The 13216-nt window shown below is 41.2% G+C and overlaps 1 protein-coding gene across 2 annotated transcripts in view; it reads left to right on the top strand.

The window, feature by feature from the left end:
• Nucleotides 1–6370, top strand: part of tsc22d3 (TSC22 domain family, member 3) — a 38716-nt gene extending 32346 nt beyond the window's left edge. The window contains exons 1-3 of one of the 2 annotated variants that reach the window (XM_023830534.2): nucleotides 2556–3587; nucleotides 4213–4264; nucleotides 4881–6370. In XM_023830534.2, coding sequence (XP_023686302.1) covers nucleotides 3466–3587; nucleotides 4213–4264; nucleotides 4881–5132 — 426 coding nt within the window. In that variant the 5' untranslated portion in view covers nucleotides 2556–3465 and the 3' untranslated portion in view covers nucleotides 5133–6370. Of the gene's footprint in view, nucleotides 1–2555; nucleotides 3588–4212; nucleotides 4265–4880 lie in introns of those variants that run through there. The other variant, XM_023830531.2, reaches the window with a different exon arrangement.
• Nucleotides 6371–13216: the final 6846 nt, after the last annotated feature.

Genomic DNA, 13216 nt, shown 5'->3' with positions numbered 1-13216 from the left:
GTCATTGGGTTTCATGATTTACTGTGGGTAAATGAGGGAATGGTACTAGGATGTGTTAGGGCATTTAGAAGACCCACGGTATAGGAAAACAATGTAGTCACTGTGTCAGCAATCAGGGCTTTTGTATGGTACTGGGTACTGATTATGATTTTGACCGCAGATATGTTCAGGATAATGTTTTTTTATAAGTGTACGATTGGAACAAGATTGTTTTAAAATAGTTCCACAAGGCCGAGCCCGATGCAGTGAGACCGCAATTATGTGAACAAGTCGAAGCGAGCACATTTCGCGTGTTAGCTTGAACAGGTGCAAGAATGAAATGTATAATTTTCTACTTTGAACATCTGTCTGATGCATCATATTGAGAAGTGATAATGTTTCTGTACAACCCCTTTAATGAGGGGAAGCTGTACTGTATAACAATATAAATACTACTACTACTAATACTAATAATACTCCTAACAAAAACAATAGTGCTCCATAAGGACTACGTGCTTTGGATCCCTAATAATATGCCTGAAGGGATGGATAATTCAGCGCAGTAACAGACATCACTGTTTCATCAGGAATGTACCAAATAAAATCACCACCCGCTGGAAAAAAAATCTGATTTTCTGCCATTTAAGGTCAATTTAAGTCAGATGAGCTATAAATGGGCCCAGTCATTGATATTTTGCATCAACAGGTTTTAGAGTCCGATCTGGGGGATTTAGCACACAAAACCACGTCTGTTTCACCCCGGTGGGAATGCGCAATGGCCACTCCAGCTACTTCGGCATAAAATTTTATGGGCTCAGCTTGTCAGAGTACTCCATCAACTTTATGCCCTGAAGTCTTCACAAACTGCTCTCGGTGCTCATACCTCACCACCTCCTTGTGTACTGTATGATTTTCATGTTTGGTAGCTGCTTGCCTTAACGAGACCGACACCGTTACCAAGCATCATAAAAATGAACAGCATGGGTAGAGGTGCTGCCCTGGGTCATGGTTATGCGGCCCGTGCTGTTAACCAGTGTGCAACCAGCACCCCATTCTACCTCATGGCATTGCCTCATTCCTCCCTCAACTTGCTCTTTGTAGAGTAGGCAGTCTGTGAAGGGCAGCCACCGTGAAGGGGCGCCCAGGGAGCTGGGGGTTAAGGGCCTTGGGGCGCCCAGGGAGCTGGGGGTTAAGGGCCTTGGGGCGCCCAGGGAGCTGGGCCTTGGGGCGCCCAGGGAGCTGGGGGTTAAGGGCCTTGCCCAAGGACCCACAGACGTGCTGAGGCTAGGTTTGAACCAGTGAACTTCCCACTACCCACTACAATATAACTGGCAGCAAAAATATACTTGGGCAACCTGCAAATTCTAATGACATTCTTAATGAGATTTATGCATGTCGCTTGTGTGACCTATGGAGATTTGATTTTCTATTCACACAGTCAAATACCTTTACTCAGTCGATAGCAGAGGTAACAATTTCAGGTCCAGAAAGTATAAATCCAGACCAAGATTTTGTTTCAACCAACCAGTTGAGTACTCTGTGACTGTGACTCTTTATGCTCAACTAGTTAGTTGAAAGTAAATCATGGTCTGGATTTTTATTTTCTGGACCTGAAATTGCCACCTCTGGTCGATAGCAATCTGAAATATTTGAAAAGTTTGGCTTTTCTGTCCCTTTATGATAGAGACCTGTTTGCCTTGAATAATAATGAATAATGATGATGTTAATTCTGAAAATAATGTTACATTTGCTCTGGTCAGCAGCTGAGGCTATCATAAATAAGATCATTCACTACCTGCCATAAATAACATTTGTAAATTAAGCACTTTGGTTTTACCCAGTACCAAAGCTTTGCTGTCACCTCTAGGACATACAGGAGCTGCTGTGAAACATCTTAAATACATCACTAACATCACAGGAGAGTTTTTATTTGTGTATTTATTTTTTAGGAGCAGTGTGTAGTTCACTGCATTACGGTTCAAATCCTGTACCCTGCAATTATTATCACCATTGGGCCCTTGAGCAAAGCACTCTCACCTTAATATATTTGGCTTGCTCCTATCTGAATGTATATGTACAGTATGACCATCTTTCTCAGCAATATTGAATTTGTGGAAAGTACACAGTTTCCCCACTGGCATGAAAAAAAGTACTCCTTTACTTTTATTCTAATAAGAAAATCCATACAACAATGCCTTAAATACAGAGGGGTACTGATTTACTTTGTTACATTGGTTGGTCATTTATTGTGCGAATTAACTTGTAACTTCTCGAATACAAAATGACTATATGCAGTATTTAATTTCGCCACTAGAGGGAAAATTATCCCTAAAGGGCAAGAGGGGAAATTACCGTACTGAAAAATGGAAAATCCCTGTTTACTTGTATTTTACAAAACAACAACACGCTTTTACTATTTATCTCCAATGACAATTGTGATTTCTGCAAACAAAACGTGGTATAGATATTTTTTTATTACGAGAAAATAAAATATAAATAAGACAAATGAGAAAAACTATATTAATATATTTCACATTTCAGATTTAGAATTAAATTTAGATTTCTTAATACTTCTTCAAGTCGCATACAAAATTTTCTTGAATATATGTAGCACGTGTATATCAATGGGGCACCATACGTCTGCAAACCCCGGCTTGCAGAAACAAAGTGAGACTACCAAACTATGGTGGTGTTTAACGATTAAATAGATGAAGCGATTGGAAAACGGGTGAATGGCAAACTAAAGTACAAACTCAAGCTTAAAACCGGTCGGCAGTAAAAGAAACTCCTGGGGTCCGTGTTCATCAGGGCGGTGAAATGCTACAGGAAGTTAAACTCCAAATAGTACATCGTGTACCCTCAGAGTCAATACCAGCAGGTTCTACATTTGTACAAGCTAATACGTAAGTATTTTAATTATCCTTATTTTTTAGTTTGTTATGTGCGTTAACTTCCATTCCTTCAGGTTCTAAACGCTTATTCTGATCAGGGTGGCATTACTTTTTCCAACTATACCCTGTTGGAGCACGGCTCCAACAACCCTTAGGTAATACTGATGAATAATACAAATGCATGTAAACGTACGGACTTTTGCACGGAAAATAAGAGCATTTCCGAAGCGAACAGACGTTCGATCGCCGCGTACATATTCTCACGACTGGGTCTACGGGTCAGTAAGATGTTTACCGTCCTCCCGCGGAGTTCAGAGAGGGGGCAGGTAAGGAGACGCTAATTTGCATACTTTATGCAGACGTCGGCAGTGCGCGATGTGACGTCAGACAAGGGGTATATAAGGACGTCCCTCAGAAATAGAAGCAGTCGGCGAAAGTACAGTCAAAGCACGAGTAGGTCGTCCGGTTTCAGACTTAGAGCCGCCCTACAGACTCTCAACAAAACAAAGCAGAACGGCAACCTGACCTCTCCTTCGGTAAAGTGGCAGTCGCAAACGTGGCGAGGAGCATTATTCAGACGGGTCTTATCCTGAACATGAGCACAGAGATGTTCAAGACCCCCATGGAGGTAGCGGTATATCAGCTGCATAACTATTCCATCTCTTTCTTTTCCTCGTTGCTTGGAGGGGATGTAGTATCAGTAAAGCTCGACAACAGGTAAATATGCGAATTGCGTATTTATTTTTAATACATAGGGTTGAATGTTCATATTAATAGGTGCTTAGAAATTGTAGAATTTAGGATTGTTTGAATTTTTTAAATTATTAATGGCGACCGTAAAGCTAGAATATTCCGGTTTTAAGGTACATTTCGGTTGTCAGTATTGTCTGTACGCTTGCAACGCAAAATTTTGGATGGATTAAAATTGTAACGATGCTTTCGCATCTAATGGAGGTATTTATCATTTTTGCGTTTCACATGGTAGTTGGCTATCGGAACTCCGCTATTATTGCGCGGAGGCTGGATGGGGGGCTGCATGTGACCGGATCAGCCCCGCGGCCGTTTTGTCGGTGTCTGAGGGAAATTCTGTTTGCTGATATAATTGATCGGTTTTTTTTTTTAAAGCTTTCCCAAGCTTTCGCTTCTGCAGACGTGCTGATGTAATCCCCATATACTCGTTGCAACAGCATTATGCACATTAGCAGTCTGCCTATTAACAGCCTACAGTAGATAGCTCTGTTACGTATATGGCAACGCTGTTTGTTTTGTGTATTTTACTGGATCGTGGCAGTGAAATGCTTGGATATTATTTACAGTTTTGATTTTTTTTCCCCCCTTACAGTGCCTCTGGTGCTAGCGTTGTTGCGATTGACAACAAGATCGAACAAGCAATGGTAAGTGAGAACTATACAAATCGTTTAATAAGACGCACAAAGATGCAGTCAATTGCAGTTTGGTAGACGCACTATGTTCGATGACGTGCTGAGAAGCTGGTCATTTTGCGGCTGTGGGGGTGCATGCAGTTTCCTGGATACAGCCCACGTCCCATTGTCTCGTTGGCAGCGGTCATTGGTTACAGCAGTGCTGCAGTGCTGCTGCATTGTTAGGAGCGCGCGAGGCAGGGCTGTGCAGATGTCATACTTATGCTGCTGCTGCAGTGCAGATAGCAGAGAAGAGAACAGCAATAGCCAAAATCTGCAGAAGGACAGCAGTACGTTGATGCCTGCAGCAAAGATCAGATTCAGTCTTTCTTTAATAGCAAGACTGCAGTGAGTTTTCTGTTGGAATAGATAATTCAGAACTGTTAAGTAGGTTTTACTCCAGACTATTGAGGAACACTGACCATACTTGATGCAAATGAAACATGCAAGCAGACATTGTTGCATTAGAAGGTGTGTTTATTCAGTTTCTGTCCCAGGGTGACTTTTAGATGTTTCCCTGTGTTCTGGCTCGACTATCATGCAATTCATTACTGGAGTTAAGGCGCAACTGTCCTCTCTGTCTGTCCAGGATCTTGTGAAGAACCACCTGATGTATGCGGTCAGAGAAGAGGTGGAGATTCTTAAGGAGCAGATCAAGGAGCTGGCAGAAAAGAACAACCAGCTGGAGCGTGAAAATAGCCTGCTGAAGAACCTGGCGAGCCCAGAGCAACTAGAGAAGTTCCAGTCCCGGCTGCCCTCAGACGAGAGCCTGCCGACACAGAACCCGCTGGCGGACCGGGCCGACCAGCCATCGCCACACAGCCCGGGCTCTGCTGTGTAAGTGGCTCTGCCTTGGGGCGGGCAGAGCCACTGCTCTCAAGCCGAACTAGACCTCCAGTCGCATCGTCGCGCAACTTCAATGAAGCTGGCCGTGCTGATGAAAAACAAAATGATAACAATGGACATTCCAGTGGCAGAGCCTGTTTTCTGTTTAACGAAAGTCTCTGAAGACCAGAGCGTTAAAGAGAGTGCAGGCAGCGAGGGGTTACATTGGGATAGGGAGGAGTGCCTTTTCCAGGAGGAGGAGGCTTTCTCCCTCCCCCCCCCCCCCCAAAGCCTAATGAGGGGGAGAGGGAAAATGTGATGGGGCTGGTCCAGAGACCTGACCTGGAGTGCCCAGAGCGGCATGTCTTCCGACTCACAGAACCGTGCCACTGACAAGGAGATCTCCAGCGTGGACCTCCATCTTTTTGCTCAAAAAGAGCCCCCCCCATGGATTTCTTCTTCCTGGAGCAGGCTGTCAGGCCCTTACTGAAGCGTTCCCTCCTCATCAAACTTCTCTTATCCTTAGTCATTTTCTAAGCAAAATCAAGGAAAGTGGGGGGGGAAAGAACCACCTGGATTTAAGGACCCAGGAGTAGGACTTGAGCAAGACTGATCCATTCAGCCCCACTTTTGATTACTGTGTGATTCCTTATAAAACACGTTGCTTTTCTTGCTCTGCAGCGGGGGTCTTGCTGCTTGTGGGGGAAATTAAGTCTTTGGCTTTTTTCGATGTTTTATGGAACAGCAAAGCTGATTCGTCAATAGGAACTTTGTCACTGTCATGAGATGAGCTGTTTTTAATGTGGAAGAAATTGATACAAATTTGCATAGTTTTTGTAAATTTGTACATAGTGTAAAGTGAAGTACTCAGAATCACGGAGATGGAGATAATGGAGTTATTTTTATTTTTTTTGCATCAGGTGCACTCCCGATATAAGACTGATTTTTATGTTCAGTAGAGCTGATGACACCAACTTGAAACTGAGGTAAAAGATGGGTGTCAGACTGTTATCTGAGAATAGAGATACGTTTTCAGCCCATGAGATGTTTTCTAGCTACCAAAGACGCTCAGTGTATACTCACAAGCCAACTAGGACCATGTGTTATACTCACAGGGAGAAGTCTTGTTAGCAGTTGGAGTTACAGAATAAGGGGTATTGTTGCTGTATTGTGTCCATAAGACGTACTGCAGGTATTCACAATGATGTATGGATACAAAATGCACATTGCAATAAACAATATGTTTACACAAAATCAATGGCTTTCATGGTTCTTACTTGTCTAAATGGTTGCTAAATATCTGAGATCTAAGAAATTCACATGTGAAATCCAAATTTACAGAACACAAAATTATGCCAGAAATGACAACCTGAATCGTACATTTACAGATATAGTATATTTTTTACAGAAACCATAAATGCCACTGTTTGGCACTAAAAACAACTATGGTATTTTTTTTTCTAATCTTACATTTATATATCTTCCAAACCCTTATCCAGTACAAGGTCACCATTCCTAATGAGATTTGATATGTCGTTTAATCAACAACAGGAAAAGCTTACAAAAATTAGAAAATGGTCAAAAACCAAAATATGAAATCTTACTGGAAGGACAATTCAATGCAAGGATACTTCAATTGAAGATGAATGTGGGGATTTGACCAGTCCCAGATATGAGAATGTATCCATTTTCTGGCAATGAATATGACTGGAAAAAAGGTGAGTTTGTTTCATTTGAGGAAACATATTCATCCAATGGACATCTACTGAAAAAATAAATGTCCTGTGTGCAAAAGTATTTAAAGTCTATATAAGTATATACATGCAATGCAGAAACCTTGGTGGAAAAAACTTTTGAAGCCTGGGATGACTTAAAGAGCTAAATAAATATGTTAAGGGAAATCTGCTTGGTCAGTGAAAATTGGGTATTTTCCTTCTCCGGAATCTGAAGTCTGAAAGAAACCACAGCCGGATCCCTCCTGCCCCTCCCGCCAGTCAGTCAGCAAGTGAAAAACAGGACAGGGCAGGGCTGGAGCTACAGTGCACTGCAACGTTGGGCCCTCCTAGTTAGGATTGGGAGAGAGAGCACGCCTTGGCTGCTGGAGACCATATTTGGTAACGTGGATAAACAAAGCCATCTCTCTGCGTCTCTGACTTTGCCGTCAGTTCTCTCAACACTTTTTCCTGTCCCAGAATAACGAACTTCCTCTCCCTGGCTGGTTCCCCTTGGCACTGCAACAAAGGTCTCACGCCGAAATTATTATTTTTATTTCTTTTTGAGTGAAGTAATATAGTTAAGCCAGGTCTTCTGGGCCACTGATTCCAGTCAAAATAAGTAATCATTTCCCTTGGCTTGAAAAGTAATTATTCTCAGTTTGAGCATCAGGGTTTTTCTTCTGCAGTGGCCTGCTTTGATGAAAATGGGATGTTAGAAAGAACCGGAGTGACCTAATGTTCTCTGTGCAAAGGATACGACCACTCTGCCAAAAGAGCTGCTGTGCTGGAGTCCTGCAGCATTAAGAAAATCCAGCTTGTCTGCAGGCTAATGTTCGGCATGTCTCTGCTTTTTCCTGAGGGCCTGATTACATATGCCTGAATGTGTGCCCAAGTGCATGCTGGGAAAACACACACACATAGCTATGCTCGAAGCCCATCCCAAAAACTGTAAGAATCTCCACTACTGAGATACTTGTGAAGATCATAATTTGATTTTTGTGTGACAATTAAATATGCTTCCAGGATTTACTGGAGGGTTTTGAAATTTTTGCCCAAACTTACTTTGTATGACCTTCAGACACACATTTCATCTGCTTCAGTTTTTTATCCAGGGCCCATTACTTTATTAAATGTATTTGATTATTGTAGTCATACTGGTCATTTTTTATTGTTTTATTGTTCATCTATCCATCCATTTTCTGAAACCGCTTATCCTGTTCAGGATCGCGGGGGGTACAGAGCCTATCCTGGAGGCCACGGGCGCAAGGCAGAGAACAACCCAGGATGGGACACCAAGCCATCGCAGGGCACACTCACACACCATTCACTCACACACCATTCACTCACACGCCATTCACTCACCCACACACACCTATGGGCAATTTGACAACCCCAATTAGCCTCAGCATGTTTTAGGACTGTGGGAGGAAACCCCACGATGACACGGGGAGAACATGCAAACTCCACACACATGTAACCCAGGTTCCAGAGTCGACAGTGTAACCACTGCATCACCATGCCGCCCCTTTTTGTTTTTCTCATAAATGAAACAATGAATCCTGTTATTGTTGCTATGGCAATGTTTATCAGTTATTAGAATCTCCATTAGACTGTAGCACGTGAATGGCCCCTTCAGTCAGAAGACATTACTCACGGTTTCCTCAATGACAAGCAGACACTGAAGGTATCATGTGAGACTCTTTATTAATCAGCTTTTCCTGTATTGCTATGTATGGAACATGATCTTCATATAACTATTTTTTCTCAAATAACTGGAAAACAGTTCTCAAAAAATGAGAAAAAGAACAGCAGGGTTGACACTGATTAAGATAAATGCGTGTAATTAGAACCTGGGTTAAAACTATGAAAGAGGTGTTAGCATTTTAATATTCACATGACACCTGATTTATTTTTAGTTTACTGGTGATAATCACAGCATTCCAGGCTGATTTACAATCTTCCCTGATTTTTAAACAGACTCAGAAGATGATCAGTCCCATCCAAGGAGTTTGGTTATATGGCCAAGCGGCCTAAACTTCTTTATGACATTACCTATGTTAGGTCTCTGGAGATTAATTCTCTGGAGGAAATCCACGAGATCCATTCCTGGCTACATGCCTGTCTCTCACCTCCTGAGATATTTCTTTTTTTTGTTTTTCTCTTTCTTTTCTATATGCAGCTTGTTGTACACACAGTGCCAAAAAACAGGAGAGAAAATCCTTTCCCTCCATTCAGGGTGGTTGAATGAGTGACATTTATAGAGCTGGCACCTACAGCTTACAGCTGAGTTCTGTAGTCAGGTGAAGTCGAATCACCTGCCTTAAATCTAAGTGCTTCTGGAAGGTGCCAATGATATTTTTCGGGTCATTTTAAGGTACAATGAGGTACAATTTGTAAATTACATCGCGTTTTTGGTTTGTTCCACTGCAAATCCAAAGGAATGCAGCAACAAATTTACATATGGATATTTTTTTAATCTAAAAAATGTTATAGAATATAGGCCGAATTGTTTGAAGAAAGTGCATGGGTACCAATATTTTGACTATCATAACTCGTAAAGCATTATGTTATCTAAAGCAAATGTTCTGCACCTCCGCAGCTTGTGTACCATGCTTACTATAAAGCGTACAATGGCAACCCTGAGAACCCACATTATATTTCTGTCGATGGTGGTACAGCATAGAGAAAAGAGATGGCAGGATGGGAGGGACTGTGCTGCCGATCGGCGTTCCTCAATGACTTCCTACGTGGGCGCCCATGACCCATGGCCTCTCGCAGGCTGCCAGGAGAGACAGCTGCTGACGAGTCTCGCTCTTATGTAACGAGAAAACATCTGTTCCCAGTAAAAAATGGAGTGTTGTGTTTGTATAGGCAGGCCAGCCTCTGTAATTCTCTCGAGTAAGGGTGCATGCAAGGAAATCATTTCTCTTAACTGTGGCAGAAGGGGAGAGTGGAAGAGTGAGAGAGAGAGAAAGAGAGAGAGAGAGAGAGAGAGAGAAGGAGGAAGAGAGATAGAGAAGGAGAAAGAGAGAGAGGGAATTCTCATGCAATATGAGCCTCTTAATCATTGTGATCTTATCTGGCACCAGAAAGGTTGAATAAAGAAAGTATACTTTATTAAAAGTAAGATTTCATACATAAGTGTATTACATAAATATAAATTCAACTGATAAATGCAGTTACATGAAGTGGGGCCTCGAGGCACTAATCTGCCCATTGACCTTCCTTTTGGTCTGCAATACATATTTAAATGCATATATAAAATCCAACATACATATACATATACATATATATATACACACACACACACACACCTGTGTGTGTATGGATATTGTACGTAAGTATGTGTTTAAGTATATTGTATTGACGTTGGTTTTCTGAACCGCAAATGTTCCCGGTAACCTGCGTCAGGAGGACTCGTTCTGTCCAAAACCCATAAACAACTAAATAGCTCTGGAGCTAAATATTTATAGAGCCAGCGGTGAGTAGATCAAATTAAGGGTAAGGGAAGTAAAAAGTCATACACAGACTTCACAATATCTGCACATGCCTTTACATTTCCCGAGTCATTCCTCTCAACATACAATCAGATGTCGGTGTTTACAGCTATTTATAACCTGCAACTTATGGCAATACTGTTTAACACATTTCCACAATGGGATATTTTTCCCAGCGGGATGAAGTTTAAGAATCTTGTTTAATGCTATGGCGGCACATTGTATCTGGGATTTGAATCATGGACTGCATTTAACCAGCTGTCTGCTACTGAATAACACACAGGTTTTTGCAAATGTATCTGCTTTAAGCTATATCTCTCTGTAGCGAAACCATAGAAATTGAGCCCTAAACAATTTATGTGACGTCCTTCCTGCTATGAATATGGTAGCGAAAAGTAGCCCAAAACTCCAGCTGAACCACCTACTACACAATAAAATTATTGCTTCTTTTTACACCAATGACTTATATGAGCAGTTCTAAGTCTGTATCATTGTCATTGACGTGACAAACATATATAGGTATTTCAGTGGCAGTAACAGAGTTACACGAGGCAACTGCACCAACAATGTGTTGTCTTTTACATCACAACACAGATACTTGTTTCCCTGGGGAAGGTCAAAGATCAGGTTGGTGGTACAGGTTTATTTTTTTTATATGGGTAGATCTACAGAGAACAGTATTTGCGAAGCAGTGGTTGGACAGGTGGAGCAGATTTCACAGAAATGTGTAATGATCAATCCTTCGGTACAAAGTGCACAAATGAACGAGTGGCAAATAAACTCTTTTCTTGCAGATCTCCCCAGACACTGTGGAACTCCCAGGTAAATGTAGAGGAATGAAGTGTAGGGAATATTTATTAGCTGTGTTCCTTATTCAGGGACTGCATGTTTTGAAGGAAACGATCTTCATAGCTCTTATAGGCTGCATCCTTCGAAGGTCCACAGAATGAATTTTGGGATGGATCCTTCGCAGCCCGAGAAAAGAAGGATGCATTTGAAGGGGCCTTTGAAATGGGGCAGCCTTGTAGTGCAGCTGTGATGCATTCATCTTTCAATGCAGCCTTAAAAGGCTGCAGCCCCTGAATTGGGACACAGCCATAGTGTGCATGATGGTCTGTCCTGTTTTCACTATGCACCCTGTAGTTATGTTCTATCCAGCAATGTAGCATGCTCTGAGGAGAGCGTCATCGAAAAAACTCAAACACTAAGCCCAATGGGACCGGGCCGGCTCTACGCATTGCTGCAAACCTGTTTTGTTTAGTCCCACCCAACAGAATGTTTTCTTTTTTTTCCAATATTTGTTTCCAGGATGGCGTCTCTGGAGGAGACAAACACTCTGCTTTCACGTAAACACAAACAGTTTGTTTACCTGGCTTGCAGTCACCTGTTACCCTCTCATTGCAGTAAACACAATCTTACAAGGAAGAAAGGGTCACGATCTAACTGAGTTAAATTTAGTCATTTCAATGGCGCCACACAATGCATATTTATTGAACAATTTAGGGCAACCTTTCCTCATTAGCCCATCACTTTGGTCTACTACAGTTATTAAGCTCAAACTTTCTGATCTTACCAGAGGTTCTTAGGAGGCACAGGAAAGCTATATTAAAGCTTTAAGTTTCTGCCATGAAGTCTGACCAACATTGACACTCTGCCACTTCTTCTACAACAGAGGTACTTCAATGTTAGTGTAACTGCAAAAAACAACCAGATGAGACATCATAACACTCATGCTCTATGTGGAATAGCAGAACCTATTACAAGAATTAAATGACATGTATATCAGTGTATACTATATATTAATAGTTGCAACAGATGAAGATCTCAACATTAGCTAATGTTTTGGGAATGTTGATAGACAACCAAGATAGGCTCCAGTCCCCCCATGATTCTGAGCACTGAGCAGATACCCAGTTAGAAGATGGATGAGTGTGTATTTTTATGGTATTTTTGATGCGACCAGAATAAAATTCTGTTAAACAAAGATGTGGTCAAATGAAAGTAAAATGAAGCAAAACAAAGAGCACACAATACAAGAACATCAGGAAATTGTTTAACCTCCAGGTTTCAGCTGAAATAACACAGTGTAACTTCTGCAATTTGATGTTTCGTACAGCAAAGAAAGACTATGAAGAAACACTCATGGAAATTGGATTTCAAAATGGCATTTTTCTTCTTAGTTACACAGTCCTTAATAGACATTTCTACATATTTTTTTCTGTGAGAAAGTGAGCTTTGCAAGCATTTGTGACCTTGTTTGTTCACCTCAAAGGACGGCACTTGTTTCCAAAGTGGCGGAGCTTCAGATTTGCACATTTCCTGAGTGTAGACCGAATAAAACTGGAAGCCTTTTTGTGGAGGAGAACATGATGTGTACCCAATTTTATGATTAAATCAATTTTAATTTGGAAATTACCTCTTTACTTTCTTATTGTCAATTGACCCATTTACCCCTAACCCAGCTAACAGGGAACATTCCCAGGACATTGGTTAATGTTATTTAAAGCTGTTCTCAAAGTTGGCAGAGAATGTTTTCACTGTAATGTTAAAGCATTATTTCTACATTTTACATTTTAACCAAGGTTCTGTCAATGTTAGCATAGTAACATTATTACCTGAACATCTTTTAATCATAATTAATGCTGCAAAATATTGCTTTATAATAAAACTATTGTTATATAAATGCCCCATATGTGTATACAGCATATTTGCCTTGAACCCATGACCTTTGAGGTATAAAGCGACTGTATTATTATTCTTATTTGTAATATTAATCGTTATAGATAATGTTCTGGGAAGATCAGGTAAACTGGACACTTTGAACGTTTCCATACCTTGTAAACATTCCTAGAACTAAAAATTGGTAGCTGGGAAAGAAGATAATGTAG

Source organism: Paramormyrops kingsleyae, chromosome 10 (assembly GCF_048594095.1).
Source record: "Paramormyrops kingsleyae isolate MSU_618 chromosome 10, PKINGS_0.4, whole genome shotgun sequence".
NCBI classification, from domain to species: domain Eukaryota; kingdom Metazoa; phylum Chordata; class Actinopteri; order Osteoglossiformes; family Mormyridae; genus Paramormyrops; species Paramormyrops kingsleyae.
This window is presented reverse-complemented; position numbering and strand designations above follow the sequence as displayed.